The 24394-nt window shown below is 34.6% G+C and overlaps 1 protein-coding gene and 1 pseudogene across 2 annotated transcripts; one reads left to right on the forward strand and one right to left on the reverse strand.

Moving 5' to 3' along the window:
• Positions 1-10046: 10046 nt before the first annotated feature.
• Positions 10047-23459, reverse strand: LOC120069406 (cell division cycle 5-like protein). 2 transcript variants are annotated; one of them, XM_039021144.1, is made up of 4 exons: positions 23022-23459; positions 21058-22782; positions 12524-12805; positions 10047-11321 (listed from the first exon to the last, which is right to left on the reverse strand). In XM_039021144.1, exons 1-4 carry the CDS (start codon positions 23196-23198, stop codon positions 10353-10355), a joined length of 3153 nt encoding a protein of 1050 aa, XP_038877072.1. In that variant the 5' UTR covers positions 23199-23459; the 3' UTR covers positions 10047-10352. The 2 variants fall into 2 exon arrangements, with proteins under 2 accessions (XP_038877072.1, XP_038877073.1); XM_039021145.1 differs by having other exon boundaries at positions 21058-22822; positions 23022-23163.
• Positions 15944-19773, forward strand: LOC120069407 (annotated as a pseudogene).
• Positions 23460-24394: the final 935 nt, after the last annotated feature.

Here is a 24394-nt window from a genome sequence, read left to right on the forward strand (position 1 = left end):
AAATTAAGAATTTCCAACATTAAGAATAAAAACGAATACAAAATTAAACTTACACAAATATTTGAGTGATATGTGCATCTCCATTGAAGCTTAGCGTTCCTCCTTGACCGAATGCAAGTCTTGCAAAAATCCAACATCTAACTAAGATATGAAGGTCGGAAATAGGAGTTTGGGACATAAACTTTACTTTAACATTGAGAACTAATACGGAAGACAAATTCGAGAAACCATGAGGTGATCTAGAAGTGTTATAGGCTATAAATAATGAATTATGCACATTTCTACTCATAAATTAAGGCGTTATGTGGACTGACTTTCTAACTGCTTATTCAAAGTCCAAAGAAAGTATTCTTAAGTACTTAGAAAGTCAATCCAAATATGTTCTAAAATAATTGTAGCCAACTTCCAAATTCAATACTAAAAGAAATATACTTTTATTAAGAACATCCTAAATATTTGAACCTATTGCACCAACTTTGCAAAGCACAACAATGTAAAACACATTAACTGCTTTCTCTCTTACACTTGCATACCATTATATATACCAAATAAAAATATCAGAAGGAAAAAAATGGAAAAAAGAGAACCCCATAAATAGAAAAAACTGTCATTTAAAAACTTCCAACTACAATGGTCTTAGCATATTTGTACAGTAATGAAGTGAAAAACAACTATAAATAGAAATCTAAAGCCTACTAATACTAACTATTTCCTTTCTATTGTCTAAATATTAAGTGACACTCCACCAAATTTTGTGATGGGAAGGAAAAGGTGAAGTAAATTGTAGAAATTTATTGATTTTACTTTCTTTTCATCACAAAAACTTAATATAGAGCAACATTATAACAAATAAAAAATAAGAAAGAGACCTCTTTTTACTTACTTAGCAGTGGTGCTCGTTAATTCACTTAATAGCTATAACATCTTTTTTCTCACAATCCAAGCATTCTAAAACTTACCCAAATGTTCCTAAAGAAAACAAAAACAAAAACAGATTATCGAACTTTGTGAAATAGACCGAAAGGACATGGAAAAGTTTGAGTTGATATTTGAATTTCTAATGGGTCAAAATTAAAGAAATCTAGAGATTGATGGGAAATTTTTATTAAAGGTGCCAACTTGAGCGTAGCTCAAATGACATAGTACTTATATTATCGACTTTGAAGTCAGAAGTTTGATTAGCTACCTAAAAAATTTTATAATAGATATACTAGGAGGAATAAGAAGGGAGAACCTGGGCTTGCATTTTGGACTTGACAACTTGGATATCCATCCGACAAAATAGGTTGTCTTTATCATATCAGATTCTTGCTCACTTAATTGTAAATACAAATTCCAAAGTTATATATATATATAACCCACTCAAAATACATGAAATTGAAATTTGGGGAACAAATTTTCTAAAGAGTGTAAGAAATAATATGAGATATTTAAATGAAATAAACTTCTAAAAGCATTATAGATCACTATAAATCATAAGTTCAAAATAGTTTTTGTACTTATAAACAAATGGTACAAATTCAAACTACAAAAATGATAATAAATGATGTCAATCCGTTTGCATGTAAAATGCTTAGTAACTTGATGAACCTAGAAGTACCCGTAATCTATTTTTAAATAATTCTCACTACAGCATATTATGCCAAACAATAAAGGGAAATTCTTATCAATAGAAAATTTTCAAAAATATTTATACTTTATAGCAAAAGTTCTAAAAGTGTTATGTATTTTTTGAACTTTTTTATATAAAATATAAATATTTTTAAATATTTTTTATTTTTAAAAAAATCCCACCAAACAAATATATATAATCTATAGATTTCTCAAACTAAAAGAATAAACTTCATTTAACGTGGCTTTGAGACACAAGATAAAAACTCAAGATTATCTAAATTATCCAACACCATTCTTCAAGACTTTAGAAAGAAAGATATTTAGCAAAAATCACAATCATATAAAATAGTAGTGAAGAAAAGAAAATAACCTAAAATAGAATTTTCTCATAAAAGACAGCCCTTGGTGAGTATTTAAAGCTAAATTCCTTGGATACTTTCTAACGCTTGAACATGATTCAATATGTACTTGCAAAGTTCAATATGTACTTGCAAAGTTCAATATGATTGAAGGATTTAGCTATGTCAGCCTACCAAAAAAAAAAAAAAGATCATTCCAAAGATAAAACTATATTGTCAAAGCTTACTTTATAAGTCTATTAGTATTAAGTACTAGAAGAAAGGTTTTACCGAAATAAAAATTTTAAGTTTGTCTACAATGGGGAAGGAAGAAGGAAAATAAAAAGTAGAAGAAACAAAAAAATGTTTAAAAATAGGGAAAAAAAAAAGAAACCAATTCGCGAAATCGAACCGAACCAAATGGAACCGGTTCGGTTTGGTTCGGTTCGAACCACACAAACAGTGCGATTTGGTTCTACATATAAATGATTTTGATTCTGTTCGGTTTGACCTCCAAACCCAACCAAACCAAATCGATTCTACCCCTAGTCTACATGTTTTAGTGAGATAGGAGGAACTAAAAGAAACCTGTTGTCTTAAGTATTGGGATTGGTGTCCTATTTCTCCCAGAGTCTCATTGTTCTGTAAAGATACACATTGTTCAATGAATAAAATAAGTGTTATTTAATTCTGGCATTTACTCATATCCAATAAACAAAGCTCCTTGGTTATCTTATGTGAATTTAAGCATGTATATGTGATATACAAATGGATCATGCATTAAGTGATAACCTAAATAGGTCTGTAGTATAAGGATTAAGGTGGGATACCTGATCCTGGTGATACTACGGAAACGGTCCCTTTATAGAATTTTGCAAGTGTTGTAAACTACTACAAATGGTAGATCCTGACTATTTATGTGGACACGTGGAGCGGGGGTGTCCTATACAAAGAGTTTGTATAAGACCTGGACCACGAGATGACTAGACTCTATATATAACGTCGTTGATACTAGAGACTTACATCTCACCTAAACAATCATAGGTGACACGACCTCAATCCTAAGTATTTTGAGAACTTCTGCCTTTAAGGGTGGTTCTTTGATTAGTATCGGTGAGAGTAGCCAGATTACCAAATCAACATGCCTACCTTTTTGGGGACTTGTCTGATCTGGGAGCTAGAAACTCAATCCACAAGATGGAATTCACTCATTTCCCGAAGCAGGGATAAGTAGAGAGATTGCTCCCTTAAGGGCTGATTCCGAGGCTTAAACATAGTGGTCACAGCTTCTCTTTGGAAGATAGTAAGACTATGATTTATGTTCATTAGAGGGATCAGTGGTACTTAAGGAGACAGATGTAACTACAGGGGCATAATGGTTATTAGCCCAGCTGTACTTACGAGCGATCTCTGAAGGGTTGTCACACTGCTGATTGGTTAAGATGGACATATAATATATCTGTAGTAAGAAGAGTTCAGTTATCGATCTTTAGTGGAGTGTCTGGCAGCTAACGAATGGTAGATCTCGTGACTAAAGAGTTCAGTCAGTTATTCACGTACCGTTAGAGCTTCGAGCTACAGGTCCATGAGGTCCCTTTGGTAGCTCAATGGATTCAGTTGAGGATCAATTCTTGGTGTTGATTTGAAATGTTCGAATTGTCATAAAGTATTTTGATTATATATGATATGATCGGTTTGATATGAGATACATCTAGTGGAGGATTGATATAAATGAGATTTACATTAAGTACCATGGAATAGAAAAAGAACTATGGTTTATATGTTTCATGAGATGAAATACTAAAACTATAGGTTATAAATATAGTATGATAAGTTGGTTATCATTTATATTTATAATATATTAATTATTGGATAATTAATTCTTTTTCTTTAATAACCAAGTTAGTGGGTGGTTGTTGGATTCATGGTAAACGTGAGTTTAAAAGGAAAATGGTTTTCCTAATTTTAAGAAGTTTTTAACAAAACGATTGAAAAGGATTTTGAGTTTTCTCTCTCGACAAAAAAGAAATTCACGTAGTCGTCAAGTAAATACGAATTTACTAAACGACGATTGGGCAAGTTACACGATCGTGCAGTGGCGAGCTAAACGATCGTGCAGTATTTACTAAACGATCGCATAGTTTTGCTAGACGAGCGCTTGCCCAAAATAAACAATCATGTAGAGTCTGTAGGCGAGACCGATCAAAGTGATGAGCTAAATGATCGCATAGCTTTTGCTAGACGATCGCTTAGCTTTATCTAAATGATTGAGCATCGACCTATACGATAGGTCTCTGCCATCTCCCACTTGCCCAATCGTGTACGCGATCGGTGTTTCCTCCTTTGTCTACTTCATTCCAAATCCGAACAGAGCCCACCCTCTGGATTCTCACACCGAGAATACCAAGGTAGCCTTGTTGGTGGTGTCAAACTCAACTCGACACCGTCGAGGTTTTCTGGAGGCCATTCGTTGTGTTGTAGAGGTTGTTCGTGTTGCGGAGGAGTTCGTGACCGAAGTGATCGTTGAGGATGAGTGCGAAGAGTATGTGTTGTGTTGTGGTCGTGTAGATCGAGCGTTCGAGGTTGCTGTTGTTCGAGCGGTCATGCAATGGAGCGTAGAGACGCATCTGCAAATATTTGTATAGTTCTCTTTGAGCATTTGTAGTTTTTCATGCTATAATTTATGTATGAATTGTATAACCGTTTATGTTTGAAGTCGACTGTAAATATATTGTTCATTCATGATTGTAATTTGGAATAATCTTTCTTCCGCTGCTATGGAAATCTCGTTTCCGATTTTCTTCATTAAGTTCATAATTTGTTCATGATTGACACCAACAAGCATGTCTATCTTCAGCCCATCAAGTTCTTGATTTAGGCTTGAGAGTTCTCTTTTGATACTTTTTAATCAAAGATTTTTCATCTATAATCTAGAACACATTTACATGAGCAATTGTATTTTTGTATGAACCGGATTAAAGATCCAAATATTGCAAAACTAATATTACGTGAGACATAAACTTCTACTTGTTTTGTCCTCTCTGCAATTTATATTGTGTTTTGAGTTTCGTCTATGTTATTGGATAACTTGTCATAAATGAAAGTGGTTTGCAAAAAGTAATGATAACATATAAAAAATATAAGTCTAGAAATCAACTTTTAACATTCATTTGTAATATAGTAGTAATTCTAGTATAAGATAACACATAAAAAAAAGATTAACGAGAAGAATAAGAGACTTTTAACTTTTCATTTGTAAAAATAGCAAATCATCATTTCATTCATAAAAATAGCAAAAGAACTTTAAAATAAAATATAAACGAATTTATAAAAGTCTAAGCTACCCAGCCATACAAATAAAATTGCAAAAGACTTATTAAGAAATATTTGTAATTACATTGTAATCAAAACAAACATCTACATACTATCAATTGGTTATACTCTAGCACTGCACTGACCTTTTTACCAACCAAGTTGCCGCCATTTTTCTCTCCAAAATCGGTTCCTCCGCCAACAATGGTGCGATCATGAATAGAATCCTCCAAAGCACACTGGTTAATGTCAACATCTTCCATATGCGTAGCATACCTTTTCACAATGGTTCGATAGGAATCACTTTGGAAAGAAGATACTTTGGGACTTGAACTCTTGGTCGATTAAGTCGAGTTTTTCATCTATGCACCAATGGATTTGATTGGTTAAGTCAAGCCTCTAAATTAGACTTGTCGTCAATTGAGAACAAAAAATAAAATCAGTAAGAAATAGATGAAAATTGAAAAATTAGATAAAATTAAAAATTTGAAATTGAAGATAAGATCAAACATGATATTTGAAAAAAAAAAATTATATTCCATTTTTAAAAAAGCTTACATTCGATTTTTAAAGTTCGAAAGTGTAGAGAGATAATTTAGGAGAAAATAAGGATTTGTGCTAAAAAAATATGCAAATGCCAAAATTAGTTGTAGTGTAACTGAAAATCTAGATGGGGGCATTTTTTAGTTAAAAATTAATTACACTATAATTCTGACGATGATTTTGTAGTCATCAAAGATCTTTTGAAAGTTTTTTTGCAATAGATGAGATATTTATGTGACTTACAAATACAGTGTAATGAGTTTCCAACCTCCGCCCAACAAATACAATAAACTTAAAAACATTGTAATTGAAAACCACCTAACCAAATCATCTATATCGCTTTTGATCTTACCCAAAATTCTATAATAATACTTTTTCTTAGTTCTAGACTAAAATATTAGTTTAAAAAGTGAGGGTTTGATTGATAAAAACTTTGTCTAAATAATTAGATTCATGAAGAAAGAAGCCGATTTAGATTGGAGGATGAAAATCACAATTAAAAATTGTCAATTGAAATTACTAATCAATCATGATGTGGCGTTGATGTCAATCGTGGAGATCTCATGAGTAGAAAAGAAACAAACAATGTTCGACGATGGTACATCCTTCTTTGATCGAATAGGTCAAGGTGGGTATAAGACCCCCAAGGCAACCAGGTTAATACCAACACAATCTATATGCTTGGCCTACATTTTTACAGTGACTCGATAGAAAACACTTTGGAAAGAAGAGACTTTGCAACTTAAAGTATCGGTCGTGGTCGATTAAGTCAAGTCTTTCATCCTGCACGTGGATTTGATCGTTTAAGTCAAGCCTCCAAAGTAAGCTTGTTGTCAATTAAGAACAAAAAATAAAATCAAAAAGAAAAAGACGAAAATTGAAAAATTAGATAAAATAAAATTTGAAATTGAAGATAAGATCAAATATGATAATTGAAAAAAAAAATTACATTCAATTTTTAAAAAGGATTACATTTGATTTTTAAAATCGAAAAGTGTAGAGAGATAATAAAGGAGAAAATCAAGATTTTATGAAAGATCCACAAATGGCAGAATTAGTTGCAGTCTAATTGAAAATCGAGATGAAGACATTTTAGGGTTAAAGAAAAATGACAATACGTGTGATACTATATTTGCTATAAATTTGATGAAATTTCTATTTTGCTATTCTTTCCATTGGAATCATTAAAACAAAAAATAATATGATTCAAACTAAAATAAAAAAAAACTAATTAATAAAAATGAGATGATTTTTTTTTATATTCCACGTTTAAAACAAATTTATAATAATAATCATAAAAATAATTTATAAAACAGTTTAATTATGATTAAGAGAAAATCTACTATAAATATAAAAAGTTAGTTAGGAGAACTAATATAATATAAGGTTTAAGAATCCAAAATAAGATATCATAAAAATAATTTAAAAATAAGATAATATGATATTTTAAATTTCAAACCAAGATTTGAAAATTAGTTGTTGTAGAAGATTGAATATGTTAGGGTTGATACCTTAAATCTCGTAGGTTCTGTAGTTTGTAAACATTTGTATGAACAAACATTTGGTGATTTATAATATGAGATATTTTATTCACTTTTATCTATGAAATATGAGATATTTTAGTTGCATTAACCACAAACCAATAAACTAAGATTCCTAGTTATCGTTGTAACATAAGCATTTATGTGGAGACATACAAATGGATTGTGTTTTAAGTGATAACCTAAATAATCTGTAGCATATGGATAAAGGAGAGAAACCTTATCCTGGTGACGCTACGAGTGTGGCCCGCTTTGTAGATGTTACAAGTGTTGTAAAGTGCTACAAATGGTCTGATCCTGACCATTCGTCTATTAGACATGCGAGCGGAGATACTCTATACAAAGGAGTTTGTATAAGACCAGACCACAAAATGTTTAGTCTCATTAAATAACATCGTTCATGACAGAGACTTCATTTCACTAGGATGACCATAGGTAACATGACCTTAATCCTGAGTGAGTTGGGAACTCCTGCTCATGAGGGCAGTCCTTTGATTTGTATGGGTGCAAATAGCCAGATCATCGACTCAAACCTACCACTTTGGGGATTCGTCTAATTGAGGAGCTGGGAACTCAGCTACACAAGACGGAATTCACTCTTCCCTGAAGAACAGGTAAGTATATAAATTGCTTCCTTAAGAGCTGATTCTGGGGCTTGAACAATGTGGCGCCACACCTTCTCTTTGCCCAAGAAGGGTTTACTCATAGTAGGACTATGACGTATTATTCATTAGATGAATCAATGGTACTTAAGGAGTTATATGTAACTACAGGGGCAAAACAGTAAATTGGTTCAACTGTACTTACGAACGATTTATGAAGGATCATCATACTGTTGATTGGTTATATTCGATGGACACAGAAAAATATCTATAGTTCGAAGAGTGCAGTTGTCGGTCTTTAATAGAATGGCTAGAAGTTAATGGATGGTGGATATCGTGATTAAAGAGTTTAGTCAGTTATTCACATACCGTTGGAGCTTCAAGCTACAGGTCCATAAGGTCCCCTTGGTAACTCAATGGATTCATGTTGAAGAAATTTGATTATATATGATATAATTAAATTGATTCAATTATATGTGATATAATTGGTTTGATGTATTAGATACATTAATTGGAGGAATTTATATTAAATGGCATAAAGGAGAAAAAGAACTATGGTTTATATATTACATATGATGTAATATTAAAACTATAGGTTATAAATATAATATGATAAATTAGTTAATATATTTATTTATAATTAAATCAATTATGAGATAATTGTTCTTTCGATTTTTTCTCCTAATAACTGAATGAGTGGGAAATTATAATCAGTTTTTGGCAATTGATGGATAAAATGAAAATTGTTGTCATTTTCTCATTATCTAACGCGCATAAAAAAAAAAGTTATGCGATAGCCTTGAGAGAGAAAACGATCAAAGAAAGAGTATACTACACGATAATCACTCACTACTTAACGATTGAGTACCCAAGTCTATACGATAGACCTCAGTATTCTCCCACTTACTCGATCGTCTACACAATCGTTTAGTTCCTACTTCCTTCTACCAAATCCATACAGAACCCACACCTCCTGGATTCTCACACCAAGAATACCAAGGAAGCCTCATGGTAGTGTCAAGTTGCTGTTCGAGGGTCGAGAGTCGAAGGTCGGGTGTTACTTGATTATGTTCGAGATTCTACCAGTTCGTGCAGTTTGCTGGTTCGTTCGCGTTGAGTTCGTGCAGTTGAACGCATTGCTAAGTTTGATCGAGTGATACAAGAAGAAAAGTTGTTCAAGGGTATGTTCATTCGATCTCTTAGTGTTAATTTCATGAAGCATGCTGTAATTTAGACTTGATGCATAACTGTTATGTGTTAGATTGTAAATGTTGATGTTCTTTCATAATGAGATTTGGAATGATCTGCTTCCGCTCGTTGGTTCTCTTGTTTAAGAGTTCCTTCAGAATATTCAAACTAACTATTAAATTTGATACAGAAATTCAAAACAACTTTTAAATCACAAGATTTATGAAAAATTATCTGCTTGAAATAATGATGTTAGTTGTCGTTGAAAGTCTGTTGGGATATATAGTTGAGCAATTAATTACAATCTCATTAATGCAGATGTCGAATTAATTACACTACAATTAAAAGAGACAATAAGGGCATTTTAGGATTTCAAAAAGTTGGACTCACATGATATCTTACTATTTTTTTCAATGATAGCGTAATTACTACTATATAACTGATTATTCATATATATATATATATATAGAGGCTGAAAAATATATTGACGTAGGCTGAAAATTGAGAAGATAAAGAAACATTTTCAAATAGAATTTTCAGTTATACATGGATCAAAAGCTTCTTCTTTCACTTATTAATGAGGCTTTTTTCATATTATTTCCTTTTTAATTTCTTCTTTGGCTTTCTATTAATATTAGTGTTTGCTTTTTTCTGACGTTTAAATTGGTAAAGATACCTTATTTACTAAAAACTCTACTTAAACAGACACGACACTAATTTATCTCTTCATAAATTTTAGAAAAAAATACCTTCAAAACTTGGATAATCCATGAAATTAAACTCTTGGAAAAAGTAAAATAAAATAAAACAAACCAATAATAATATAGACTCAACTTTTTTTTAGTAAGCCACAGAACTCATATGATGTGTTGAATGAGGAACAGTATGATAGAAATTAACAAGTAAAATGTCATCAATACTCTTCCATATGAAGCTTTAATAAAATATTTCATAAAAGAAAATCCTACAAAAAGAAAGCAATACAAATCTTGTGCCTCATCCTAAGGGGTTGTTCCAGCACATCAATCTCTGCCTTTAGAGATACACTTCCAAGAAGAAGCCGCCTTCTAAATGGGAATTCAGATCTCAACCCCTCCTCTTCTTACATGAAATCTGTACCACTATTTCATGGAATCGTCTCTCTCTCTCTCTCTCTCTCTCTTATCCCACCCGAAAAACAAGCCGCAGAACAACCTGAATCATCTCTACATTATCTAGACATTCGATTCTGTTGCTTCCCCTTCGCCACGAGGGAGTTCCCCATTACCATCATTCACAGGGCCATCCTCGTTAGAAGATGCAGGTGCAGCAGAATCCAGATTAGTTGAATGATCTGAGTTTTCAGTTTCAATCACAGGCTGCTGAGTTTCGACATCTTTGACTTCCTCGACAACATCAATATCAGTACTACATTTAGCATTTTCAATAGCTGCACCATCAACCAAATCGTTACTGATCTTATTTTCCACCGTAATGGTCACATCTGGAGTGCCATTTGCAGCAGGGTCCAATGGCTCTTGAGAAGGAACATCAATGGTTTGACTTCTGTTAGAATCTTCAAAGCCATTGTCAGGCAGTGATGCATTCTCTTCCACTGCAGAAGGTAGTTTGTTATCAGATAAAACAATATCTGAGCTCATCGCTACGCTATCTTTTTCTGTGTTGATATCCATGGCATTAGAAGTTTCATGTTCATGTCCCACGGACGAGTTCGGTTGTTCACCCATTAATTCATTGGAGGTTGAGGTAACAGGTACAGAATTTTCACTATCAACTGCTACTGATGCAGACATGGGTTCAGATCTATCAGCCTTTTCTCCAACAGTTTGATTAGCCTCGGCCTCAGCCTCAGCCTCAGCCACAGCCTCAGCCTCAGCCTCAGCCAACTGAAGAGCGTGACTCTCTGCAACAATTTCTTCTTCCTTTTGTGCCTGTGCCCTACGATCAACCATGATTTTCTGCATCTTTTCCAAGTCTCCCATAAGGCTTCCATAACGTAGCTGCAAAGTTCTCTCCAGATCTTTTTGTTTTTGAACCTCCTCCCAGATACCACTAATCCTGTGTGAAGCAGCTGATATCTCTTGCTTTTGAAGAGCTTGAAAGCACTCCAGCTCTGTTGCTGCAGTGTCTATCTGCTTGAAAGTGGCCTCAATTTGCGGCCAAAGGCTTTGTTTTGACCGTGTCTGAAATGTAAACAAATAACAAATTACACTTCCGAGTTTCATAAGGTGTTGAAAACAAATAACAAATTGGATGTCCGTGCATTCTTTCTTTTTCTTTTTTTTTTCCAATGAAATATTATGTTCTACTAAAAGAATCAAGAAACAAACTTTTTATAAAAGATGGAAAAGCTAAAAATGAGAACAAGAATTCGAAGTCAACAAAGTGTAGACTTTCTATTGTGAGAAGGCTTCTCTCATATTTCACTACTTCTAAACAGGATCGCTTTGGGCTGTATATCATTTTTTACCAACTTAAAGGGAGATCTGGATGGAAGCCCTATGAAAGAAGAGAATAAAAGGCAAAAATAGAAATATCAAAGCATTTGGAAATAAAATCATTCTTTTGCATTCATCTGGACCTCCGTCAAAGAGTATTCCATTTTTATTTTACAAAATTGAGTTTTTCTCTATTCCCCCATGGTTTCTCGATGAAGGATTCAGAACCTACTCCCTTTTTGGCTATTTATAGACTATTACCAGTTCCCACAATGTTTGATAGAAATAAAAAATGGTTCTATAAACATTTTATAAAGCATAATAATATGAGATTTAGAATATATCGAGGCATGACATCGATATATTTACAAAAGAAAGAGTAATTGCAAGATAACTCAAAAACATTAACGTTCTCTTATGAGAAATGGTTAAATTACAAATTTGGTCCCTATGGTTTGGAAAAGGTTAGAATTTAGCCCCTATTTAAAAGTTAGAATTTAGTCCTTGTTTGATAAAACCTCATAAATAGTCCTTGTTTGATAAAACCTCATAAATAGTCCCTGGTTTGATAAACCTTTCATAAATAGTCCCTACCATAGCAACTATTTTGGAGAATTTTATCAAATCAGAGGAACCAAATTCTAATTGTAAATCATAGAGACTGAATTTAACTTTTTCTAAACTATAGAAACTAAATTTGTAATTTAACTCAAGGCAATGCATATTCCAGCACAAAGTATCTGGCTACACAATTCAGATTATGAAAATAAAACAAATGGCCAAGAAATATTAGACTTGATAAACATATGTGCCAATTGGACCGGAAAATATTTTCCAGCAAGGACAAAAAATTAATAATAAATAGTGAACAAGATAAAGAATTAAATTAAACCAAACAAAACAGATAAAGTATGATACCATAAACGTGAGAATTCCAACATCCATACCTCATAGCCATGTGTGAGAACTTTAACCTTCTTCTCCAACCGGACAGCCTTCTCAGTATCATCATCCATTTTCTTCTTAACATACTCAAATTCATCCTGCAAGGCGGCTAATTTCTCATGGTTTCCAGCAACGCTTGAAAGTCCATAAGCATTCCTAGTGGGGAAGTACATAAGATCATTCAAGCAGGTTTTGTGCGCTTCCACAAATTCATCTAAGGATTCATTTTCATGCCCCATTGCAGCACACAGATACCGGGCCTCTTCCTTTATCAAATAATCGGCCTGTTTCAAAGAACATACTTACTAAATGCTCGTGTACAAATAAATAGAGGGAAAAACAAACATCAGATAGATAGAAGGAAACTACTTCACTATATTAGAAAATTAAGAATCAATGAAATGCAATCACAAGATTTTCATAGAAATGGTCAATTACAACCAGTGATTCCCCCTTCATTACCCCCCCCCAACACACACACACACAAAAAAAAAATACAAATAAATAAGACTTAACTCTTTCAAAACCACATAAACGACAAGAGTAGGATCAATCAGGCTACTTCTCAAAATTTAGAGTCGACGAGTAAAAATCAGGAAATCTTTTAAGCTGCTGGCACAAAGGTGCATATCACACAGCAAAAACCACACATGAGGGATTTTATGGAACTTTATTTTTCTTTTCTTTTCCCTCTTCTTTTTGGGGTGGGGGGATAAGAAACTGAGCATTCATAGAGAAAAATTGAAAGGATTCAAAAGGCAAACAAAAAAACAAGTCCTCAAAAGACCAAAGTCCAAAACTAACTACATAAAGAACTTGACAGCACCCAAATGAAAGCATTAAACCCAGTGTTATTGAGGCGACTCCGGGCGCGTGCCTGAGGCGAGAGGCAAGGCAACCGGAGCCCTCTACGCCTCATGTGGCACTGAGGCGTGCAGATTGAAGGAGGTGCTCGCCTTGAACCTTGGCCAAGGCATGTGCCTGGGTGAAATTCTTCTTTCTTTTTTTTTTTTTTAATTATAAACGTAAGCCCACGTAAAAGAGGCCCACCAAATCCATGCAACCTAATATTAAAATATACAGCCAGCTATATACGAAAAAGCAAAAATCAATATAGAAAAACGTGATTGTCTCTTCCTATTCTCCACGTTTGGTTTGATTTTTTAATCTTCCAAGTTTAAAGTTCTCCTTATCCTAATATTCTGAGATTCTTCCAAAAAAAGGGAAACGTTTTCAACAACTTTTCCATTCATGTTCTTCGGCTGCAATTTTGAAGGGTAGAAAAAGCAAAAAGCAATAAAAAAGGTTAGTTTTTTTTTTCTCCACTGTAGATCTTCTCAGCAGATTCCGAGTAGTTTCACTTAAAAAAAAAAAAAAAGTAAAGGCTCTTTAGTTCTTTTTTCTTTCTATTGTAGTGTAGTTTTTCATGTTTAAGTTTTTTTTTTCCAGACTTGTTTTTTCAGTTTTCGTATGCTTTTTTTTCTTTTTTGTTTTTCATATTCAACTTTCTTTTTTTTTTCAACTTGTTTTTTTTCGATTTTTTCATTTTCGTTTTCTCAGTATACTATTTTTTTTTCCAGACTTTCAGTATGCTGTTTTGTATGCTTTTTCTTCTGTTTTTTTTTATTTTCATATTTAACTTTCTTTTGAACGAGATCAGTTTTTTTCAATATACTTTTTTTTTCCAACTTGTTTTTTTTCCGATTTTTTCATTTTTGTTGTTTCAGTATACTACTTGTTTTTCATATTCAACTTGTTTTTAAAAAGATTAGTCTTTTTTTTCTTTTTTCGGTATACTTTTAAGTTTTTATTCAATTTTGAGTGGAAACATTTATAAAATAGGCATCTTCCTTTTTTTTAAGTTTTTTGGTTTATTTTCATTGTTTTATAATAGGATGGGAGAAGGAGAGAAAAAACGAAAACACCCCGATTGGCAATATGTCATCTTAGAAAACAAAAAAGATACGAACACATGTAAATGTATGTTTTGTGGAAAAATCACAAAGGGTGGCATTTGTCGGGCAACACAACACTTAGTGGATGGAAACCGAAATGTTAAAGCATGCTTGAAGTGCCCTACCAATGTAATAGAGGAATTGAAAGAGTACCAAATGAAGACAAAAGCAAAGAGGGAGGAAAGCAATGCCCCCCCCCCCAACTATGGTGGTGCTTATGATTTGAATATAATTGATAGAGATGAGATGGAGGATGAGATGAAAGTTGGTGGATGTGGATCAAGTACCGGAACATCTAAAAAACGAGCAATTCAATCACAATCACAACTGCAAGCACATCCACCACAAACTAAAGGAGCAATGGATACATTTGTATATCCAAATCCAGCCAAGGTAGTTGATGAGCGAAATAGATTAAAGAAGCTAAAGCAATCAACCATCACCAAAAAATACAACAAAGAAGGGAGAGATGCTACAGTTCAATTTATTAAACGTTGGATTTATCAAGCAGGTATTCCCTTGAATACAATTCGGTTGAAAAGTTTTCAAATAATGATTGAAGCCATAGGACAATTTGGACCTAGGTTGGTACCTCCTTTTTATCACAAGGCTAGAGTGATATGCTTAAAAAAGGAAGTAGAACATACAAAAAATTTAATGAGCAACCATGAGGTTGAATGGAAAAAAAATGGTTGTTCTTTGATGTCTGATGGGTTGACTGATAGAAGAGATCGAACCTTGATAAATTTTTTAGTGCATTCTGCTGCGGGGACATTGTTTTTGGAATCGATTGATGCATCTTCATGCATCAAAACTGGAGAAAAAGTATTTGAACTCTTGGAAAAAGTATGTTTGACCCTCCCAAGTATCCATAGGAATAAAGTGAACTTGAGAAAGATGTTTATTCCTAAGAAATGGACGACTTCCAAATGGACAAAAGATCTAAGGGGAAAGAGAGCAGCCGACACCGTTTGATGTCATCCTTTTGGAACTCAGTGGTCTACACTTTAAAGGCATCCAGACCATTAGTTCGAGTACTTAGACTTGTTGATGGTAATAAACCTGCAATGGGATATATCTATGAGGCGATGGATAGGGCAAAAGAGGCCATTAAGAGTGGGTTTAATGATAATGAGATGAAGTACATGCCAATTTGGGAAATCATTGATAGAAGATGTGATTGTCAACTTCATCGACCATTACATACTGTTGGTTATTATTTGGATCCATCACTTTTTTATGACCACAAAGATAGAATTACTCAAGATGTTGAAGTCATGAGTGGTCTTCTTAAAGTTGTACAAAGATTGATACCATCTACTAGTGATCAAAATCGATGCACGGTGGAATTAGAGTTATATTCTGAAGCTAAAAGCATGTTCGGCATTGACTTAGCAATCAACACAAGAAAAGTTAAGACGTCAGGTAAGGACTCACATTCCCTACTACGTTAATAGTGTATGTGTATATAAGTATGTTATTTCTTCTAAATCATGTCAAACGTGCGAACAGCATCATGGTGGGCTCTTTATGGTGGTAGTACTCCAATTTTACAAAAGTTAGCCATGAGAGTCCTTAACCTAACGTGCAACACTTCTGGGTGTGAGTGCAATTGGAGTATTTTTGAACATGTAAGTGATCATTTTGTTTTCTACATTATTAATTTAAATTTTAAAACAAACTTCTAATTCCATAATGGTTAATAATTTGTAGATTCATAAGAAAAAGAGGAACAAGTTGGAACAGAAGCGCTTTATATAAAGTATAATCAAGCACTTAAAGAGTGTTTTGATTTAAAGGATCAACTTGATCCAATCTCCTTAGATCACATAGACGTGAGTAATGAATGGTTGGTCGGAACATTGGATGAAGAAAATAATGAAGCTGAAGTTGACAATGAGCTAGTTTTTTATGATGGCGACCTCACATGGGGAGATGTAGCTCGTGCTAGTTACAGAACCCATCAAAAGGAAAGTCAGCTGCCTCTACCTCCACTTTTAGAGTTCGAAAGCAAACACCAACTATACAAGTGTTTAGTGATGAAGATGATGCGACGATGAAGAGGAATTAGACATTGAGGACAATGGCCAAGGGGGAGCAATGGATGAAACCTTAGATTTAGATGGGGATGATATTGAATTTGACGTTTGATCATGTCTTGAACTTTTACTTTTAGAATTTTGTTCATTTTTATTTATTAGATTACTATTATTAATCTTTGAGGCTTTAACATTTGTATATAAACTTATGTTCTTCTTCTATATATATTATATATTTATTTATTTATTAATTGCACCTCGCTTTGTTCGGGCGTCGCATTTTTGTCGCCTCTCGCCTTGAGGCAATCAAGGGACGTGTCGCCTTGAGGTGCACCTTGCGCTTTGAAAATACTGATTAAACCTTACCAAGTCCAAAAATCTCCTCTCTAAATTTCTCCATATCCCTAAAAATTCTACTATTATGCTCCCACCAAATGATTCAGATCCTCAGCATGCGGTACAACGAATGCACCATTGCAAAGCACGACGAAAGAGGAATGGCTTTAGACACAATCCCAAGTATTGACTCTCCCTATAAGAACCCGCCGAGCAAAAATCTGACATTTTATGGAATTTTTATCTTCCAGAAGAAGAGAAAACTAAAACCTCAAGTGCAGCCAACTTAAACTTTTAAAAAGGGCAAATTGCAAAAACCACACCCCAAGGATGGTGGTGATAACAATTGGGGTGGTGGTAACAATTGTACCTCTAAACTTTCAATTGTAAAAGTTAAACCCTTAAACTTCCAAAAGTATAAAAGTTGTACCCTTAAACTTTCAAGGGTAAGAATTAAACCCCAAAACTATGAGAAATTTAAGAATCAAACTCTGAAACTATGATAGATGTTAGAATTAAACCTCAAACTCTCATAAATGTAAAAATTAAATTGGTTTTACTCAATTTCTCTCACATTTCCTCTCTCCCTCTGATTTCACTCACTTGGAAGGCCAGGAACAACCATCTTTTCAATGACAAGGAAAGCTCTTTTGTTTGCTTTTTCTGAGAACTCATTATCTTTCATGCTATGAGTTGGTGCAAATGTATCTTCTAGGGGTGTACATAGTCCGGGTTGGGCCGGGTTGGAAGATTTTTGTGGACCAACCCAAAAATTCGGGTTGGCTAATAATGAACCCTATTAGTTCTTTTTTGGAGGGTCAACCCAACCCAACCCAAAATTTCCGGGTTGAGCCAGGTTGGGTCACCGGTTCTTTTTTTTAAAAAAAAAAAAAATTGACTTTTTTTTAACTTTTATTTATATATATGTTCGGGTCGGGTCGGGTCAACCCTGAAACGGGGTAACCCGAGACCCAACCCGAATTTAATATTTTTTAACCCAACCTAACCCAAAATAAAATCTAACTCGACCCAACCCTTGCGGTTTGGGTTGGGTAGTCCGGGTTGGTCGGGTTACCGGGTTTTTTGAACACCCCTAGTATCTTCTTTAAATCATACACCTTTTTCTTCCCTCTTGCCCAATTGGAGATCTCTTATATAACTCCTTTGGCTTTTTCGTTCTTTCTTGTAAATTTCATAGATCAATGAAATTTGTTTCTTATCAATATATATATATATATATGCCACCTCAATTGCCTCTCTATTGGACAAAAGCCAATGAAAGCCCAAAGAAATTGAAGTAGATCTGATGCAATTTCTTATCCGAAAGAAAGTAGAAACGAGGAAGTAAGTCACACAAAGGTTTGTCTCCCACCCACCGATCCTCATCCTCCTAAAAAGAAGTGTCTAAGCCATCCCCCAGAAAACAAGTGGTCAATTGAGAAAAGGAGGGAAAACCCAAAGAAATGGCATTTAAGAGGGATTTTTGGAGGCTCCTCGACTCCCCACTCAAAGAGAACTTAAAAGGGTGAGGGCTAAACCTACACACTATCACTCTAAACCACGTCACATTAGACTCAGAGACAGAATGCCACAACTATTTGGCCATAAAAGCCTCATTATGTAATCTCAAACTCCCAATACCAAATTGACCCGGGTAACAAGCTTAAGAGCCACGTTCCATTTAACTAAATGTGAACCACCACCCCCCTCAACCCTTTCCCACAAAAAGTTTCTCATCAATCTCTCCAAACTCTTACAAACTAGAGGTGATCATCGGTTGGTTGAAGTCGACTTTGGGCTAAAATCGGCACCGAGTGTCAACATATCAGATCAGTCGGTCAGTTTAGAATGTTTTTTAAGAGTTGGTATCGCCAATCGACCATCCATACAATTGACTGGTCGGGTTTGGTCAGATTTGAGCCATCAACAAAAAAACGTAAAACAAAAAAAGAATAAAAGAAACAAAGGGAAGAGAGAAGCAAAGAGAAGAAAAGAAGCATATTCACTATAAATTTGAAAATATTGATGGAAACAGAAAGAAAATATCAGGGACAAACAACAAATTTTGAGAGTGCAGAAAAGCGAACTTCATATTATAGCTTTTAAAAGCATAAGCATTCTTCACTATAAATTTCCTTTTATGTAAGACATCATTTAGATTTTAGAATGATATTAATTAAGTCAGCTTTTAATAATTTTGACAACCTTTAGCTTCCAAACGCAGGTTATAATTATTCAAGGTACATTTTAAAGAAAATATTAAGGTTTCATATTACCCTACACATAGAATTTTTGTTCCTACGGGATGAACAATAGTGAACAAAAAAGAATCTATCACTTAAACCCAATTTGATAACCATTTGATCTTTTGTTTTAAAAACCTGTTATTGTTTTTTCACAATTTCATTACCATACCTTTCATATTTGCTAAGTAAACATTAGGATCCTTTGCCGAATTTCAAAAACAAAAACAAGTTTCTAAAAGCTACATATTTTAGTTTTCACAATAACTAGTGTTACTAAGTCTAATTTTCAAACACCAAAAACCAACAAATAAATGGTTATCAAACTGAACCCTAGATATTGGTTTTATTTAACAAATTAATCAAGCAAATATAGTGTACAGTACAAACTAATTTTTATGACTACCTCTTATTAATACATCATATTAGTATTCGTTACCCACACTTTTTTATAAGTTAATTTATTCTTAGCATAGGCCTAAACTTTGAGATGTGTCTATTTGGTCCCTGAACTTTCAAAATCAAATTTGTTCCATAAACTTCCAAATTTTTTAAAGTTCACAAATCAGACACAAAATTGAATGCTTAGAGTTCCATAAGATAAAATTCTAATTAATATCTAATAGATAAATTAATCTTTAGAAATTTTGAATTTGTCAGGTACCTATTAGACAAAAAATTGAAAGTTCAAGGATCTATTGGACAATTTTGAAAGTTTAAGGACCAAATAGATACAAACCTCAAAGTTCAAGGACTAAACATGTAATTTAACCTATTTTACTTAGTTAAAAATAAATTCATGCTAGTTAAATTTAATTAGACTTCAGTATACATTTTAGTATCAACTTCAAGTTTTTATTAACTTTAGCAAGTTGATCTAGAATAGTTCGCTGGTTAATAGTTTTGCTCTCGATCTAAAGATTAGAGGCTTGAATCTCCCCAAGCCCGTGTGTTGGGGAACTAAAAGAGGAAATTAACCAAATAAAAGTGAAATGACCTCTGACCTCTTGGTCAAGGAGTTAAGGAAGTTGAACAATTCTCAAGGCCTACTTGATCGATTAATTAAAGTTAAAAAGAACTTAATTATAGTCTAAAAACTCAAAATTGATACTAAAAATATATACTGAACTCTAATTAATATTAAACAATTATTCACCCCTCGGACAAAAAAATTAAACAACTAATTTGGCATCGACTGTGTGATAGTTTTTCTTCAATTATATAAACTTTACTTCCATGAACAATGAAGAAAAACAGAAACATTTTAACTCCCTACTAGTAATTCTCCAGCCTATTCGAATATAAATTTTTAGAACCTATAGAACAGAGCGCAAGATACAAACAGGCTAGAAATGGGTTGTATTGCACATCACTGTACTATTTAATACACCAACGCTGACAGTTTAAACACCCAAAAGCTGTAACTGGTAACGACCACAGTACCACCATCACTAGAGCCAACACTGACACAACAAATTTGTACTCACATATCTCAGCTTCCTCCACGAATTGCCATCAACAACACCCTACCATCCAAACCTTCTAAAACTACCGCTCTTCATAGCACTATTAGATATACTTGGGCAAAAATACTGAAAGAAGAGCTAAGACCATCAGCTACCACTAGTGGCTACGCCCAATAACCAGAATCCAATATTAGAAGTAACTAATCTAATGACATGAGCATGAATAATAGGGATTTATTCTTAAGGGAGCTATGCTCAATTATTAATATATTTTATTTGGCCTTCTACAGGTTTGTTAACAAGAAAAGAAAAAATAAATAAATTCAATTGTATATGTGCATAACAGATCAAATTTTAGAATCTCAAAGAAAACAACTCCAATCACGCAAGCTCCTCAAAAACAAAACAAAGAATGACACAACTGGTTGCTCTAAACGAAGATATGATGGCAACAAGATTGCAAATTAAACATCAAACAAAGGTTGGGAAAAGTTTACCTCTTCCATCTCAGTTTCTTCAAAATCATCTATTGTGGGGATGGCTGCAGTAGGTCCATTTCCAATGCGCTTGGAACCTTTCTTTTTCTCCTTGTTGACCTTTTCATCAATTGGGTACTTTGCATTATCATGCTCTAACAAAGCAAGAAGTTCCTTTCTTATCATTTCATCAGCCTGCTCGATAGGGGTAGGTGGAACAAATGAACTCTTGTCTCCATCAGCTCTCATCAAAGAATTTCTAATAAGTTCCAAAGAAGCAATAGGAGGCCGAGGAAGCTCCCTCTGTAGCACTTTTGATCTTTTCCTAAGCAAAGCCTGCTGCCTTGCTTCTTCCTCAGCTCGTTCTCTAGCAATCCTATCAGACATGTCTTCTTCAATCATCTCCTCGGGTTCTTCTTTGTCCTCTGGTATTGGTTGCATAACTACCTGGTACTCATTCTTAGGCTGTGGAAGATTGCCTAATCCTAGGCTAAGATTCCTTCTCAAATCAGCTTGTCTTTGAGATTCAAGTTTTGCACTATCATGTGCGTCCATATCTTCATTGATATGTAACTCATCTCTAATAGGTGTCCCTTTTGGAGTCATTCCAAAAGAGTAAGCATCCCTAGCTGGTGTCATGCCACTTCGAGGTGTGAGACCAACACCACCAGGAGTTGCTGAGGGTGTTAACATGGGATTTGGTGTTTGAATCTCCTTTTTCCTTGGGGTGACCCCTGAAAAATCTGAAGGATGCAGCTCCGGATTCTCTCCTCCCAATAATGGAGTCTGAGATTCTCTCAGCCTAGCAAGGTTTTCTGCCTCCATCATTATAGCATCACCCTTCCCAGCCGGCGTCCTTTGGGGAGTTCGAAAAGGTGTCATTCCTTGTCGTGGTGTCTGTGCATAATTTGCAAGCAGAGCTCGTGTAGCACCACTTCCCTCTGCAAGCTCTTCATTACCAGCTAGAAGATCACTTGCATATCCCATCTTTGCAATTTCCTCCAATTCATGGTCTGAAATTTGAGGTGCAGGCAGCATAAGCTTAGATCTTTTCCTCACCATTTCTGGGTCATTCAGTTTATTTGCTTGCAGTACAGCTGATGGAGCATCTTGTCTCTGAGCAATTTTATTCTTTGCAATATCTTGCTTTCTTAATTGAGCTTCTACATCAATCCTTCTTTTGCCTTCAAGTTCTTCAATTGTTGTTGGAAACTTGGGCTGTTCCACTGGTCTATCTTCCTCACCAACATCAAAAAATCCTGGAGGAGGCCTTTTCTCAAACGGAATTTCAGCATTGTAATCTATTCCTTTTCTCTTTCTCTTCCGTTGTCGAGTATCAATCCCTGCAGCTTTTAGCTCTCTCCTTTTTTGTAGCGAAGCAAGCCTTCTAGCCTCCTCAAGTTGTTTCTCTCGGGCTTTCCTTTTTGCCTTCTTTCCCCTAGTATTTGCTAACCTCGCTCGTGCTTCAGAAAGCATTTCCTTTTCATCTTCATCCATATCAACAGGATCGGGACGTGCAGGCTTTGACTCTGGGTTCGGGTCAATTTCTCCAGGGCGCAATTTTCTTGGATCATCACCTGGTTCGTAATTGTCATCCTTAACACAAGCAGCATCAAGAAGCTTCTCATACCGCTCGAGGCACTGAGATGGAGTACGCCCGACAATTGGTGCAATAGTTCTCCACTGGGTCGGCATGAGCTTAGCAAGATGGAGTAGTTTCTCATCCTCCTCTCTTGTCCACTCAGTCTAAAGTAATCATGGAAATCAAATGGTCAGTCCAAACGACCTACCACAACAAAGAAATTGAGGTGACTTTCCACATTGCAAAACTAGGAAAATGAAAGAACAAAAACATAAGACCTAAACAATTCGATTATAATCAAACCATACCAAGCTTCAAAAGATAAATCCAACTAATCTGAAAAGAAACCCGAGTATCACACCAATCTATAAGAAAAACACGTAAAATGAAGAAGGAAAAGTACCTTTTTAATAGAGGGGTCAAGCCACTCATACCAGCGAGCCTTGCACTGCTTAGCAGATTTCCTAACAAGAAGCGACGAAATTCGAGCCCATTGGTTTTTGCCATATTTCATAACCGCAGCTTTAAGGATCTCATCTTCCGTGTTCTTCCACACACCACCTTTTATCATAATCCTCATTTTGTTGTAGTTTTAAGATTTACCCTCTTCAGCCAGGTATGGGGATGTTAGGGTTTTGCAGGAGAAGGGCGGACGAAGAAGAAGCCTTAAGTGAAAGACGAACGGCAGCAGACCGGAGATCGAAGGAGAGAGAGAGAGATAGGTAAAGATGAACGGAAGAGAAGCGGCGAGAGCAAGAGAGAGAGAGAGATGGCGGTGGAGAGGGACTGAAAATGGCGGAGAGAGTGGGGATGAGAAGAAAAGGCGAGTTCTGGGATTTTGAGAAGAAGATGAAAGAGAGAGTTGTAATATTATTTTCAAAAATGCCATTCGGCGGGCTAAACCACTTTATTTAGGGGCATTTGATACCAATAAAAATGGAGTATTGAATTGAGTTGACTTATAATTATTATTCGAAGAGTTAAATTATCTGGAAAGTTATATTGTCTGTCTGTGTTTGGTGTGCAGAGTTGAGTTGAGTTGAGTTGGTAATTATTGTCTCTGTTTGGATGGAGAGTTGGGTTGGGATATCTGGTACTGTTTTTGTAAATGAAATTGATTTTGTCTTTTTTCTTTTTTGCTATTATTGATTTTAATTTTTAACTATACACATATTTTTTTGACTTTTCTAAGATAAAAACAAAAAAACTTCCAATTTTTTTCCATTCTCAAAACATAATAAATTCTCTACAAAGTACTCATATACAGAACATAAAATTTGACGAACTTTGTGTATACAAGAAGATAGTTAACAAAACTGTAGAATTCTTAGTTCTATATATTGATGATATCTTGCTTATTGGAAATGAGACAAGTTTTCTTGCTGACATAAAGAGATGGTTAGCAACAGAGTTCCAAATGAAAGATTTGGGTGATGCTCAGTATGTTCTAGAAATACAGATCTTTCATAACCGAAAGAATAGAACATTGGCACTATCTCAGGTATCTTATATTGACAAGATGTTGTCAAGGTATAATATGCAAAATTCCAAGAAAGGTTTATTACCTTTTAGGCATGGAATTCATTTGTCAATGGAACAATGTTCTAAGACACCTCAAGAAGTTGAGGAGATGAACAAAATTCCAATGCATCTGCAGTTGGGAGTTTGATCTACGCTATGTTGTGTACACGCCCTGACATATGTTTTGCAGTTGGAATCGTCAGCAGGTTCCAATTCAATCCAAGACACAGTCATTGGACCGCTGTAAAAAATATC

Source organism: Benincasa hispida, unplaced genomic scaffold (assembly GCF_009727055.1).
Source record: "Benincasa hispida cultivar B227 unplaced genomic scaffold, ASM972705v1 Contig387, whole genome shotgun sequence".
Classification (NCBI taxonomy): domain Eukaryota; kingdom Viridiplantae; phylum Streptophyta; class Magnoliopsida; order Cucurbitales; family Cucurbitaceae; genus Benincasa; species Benincasa hispida.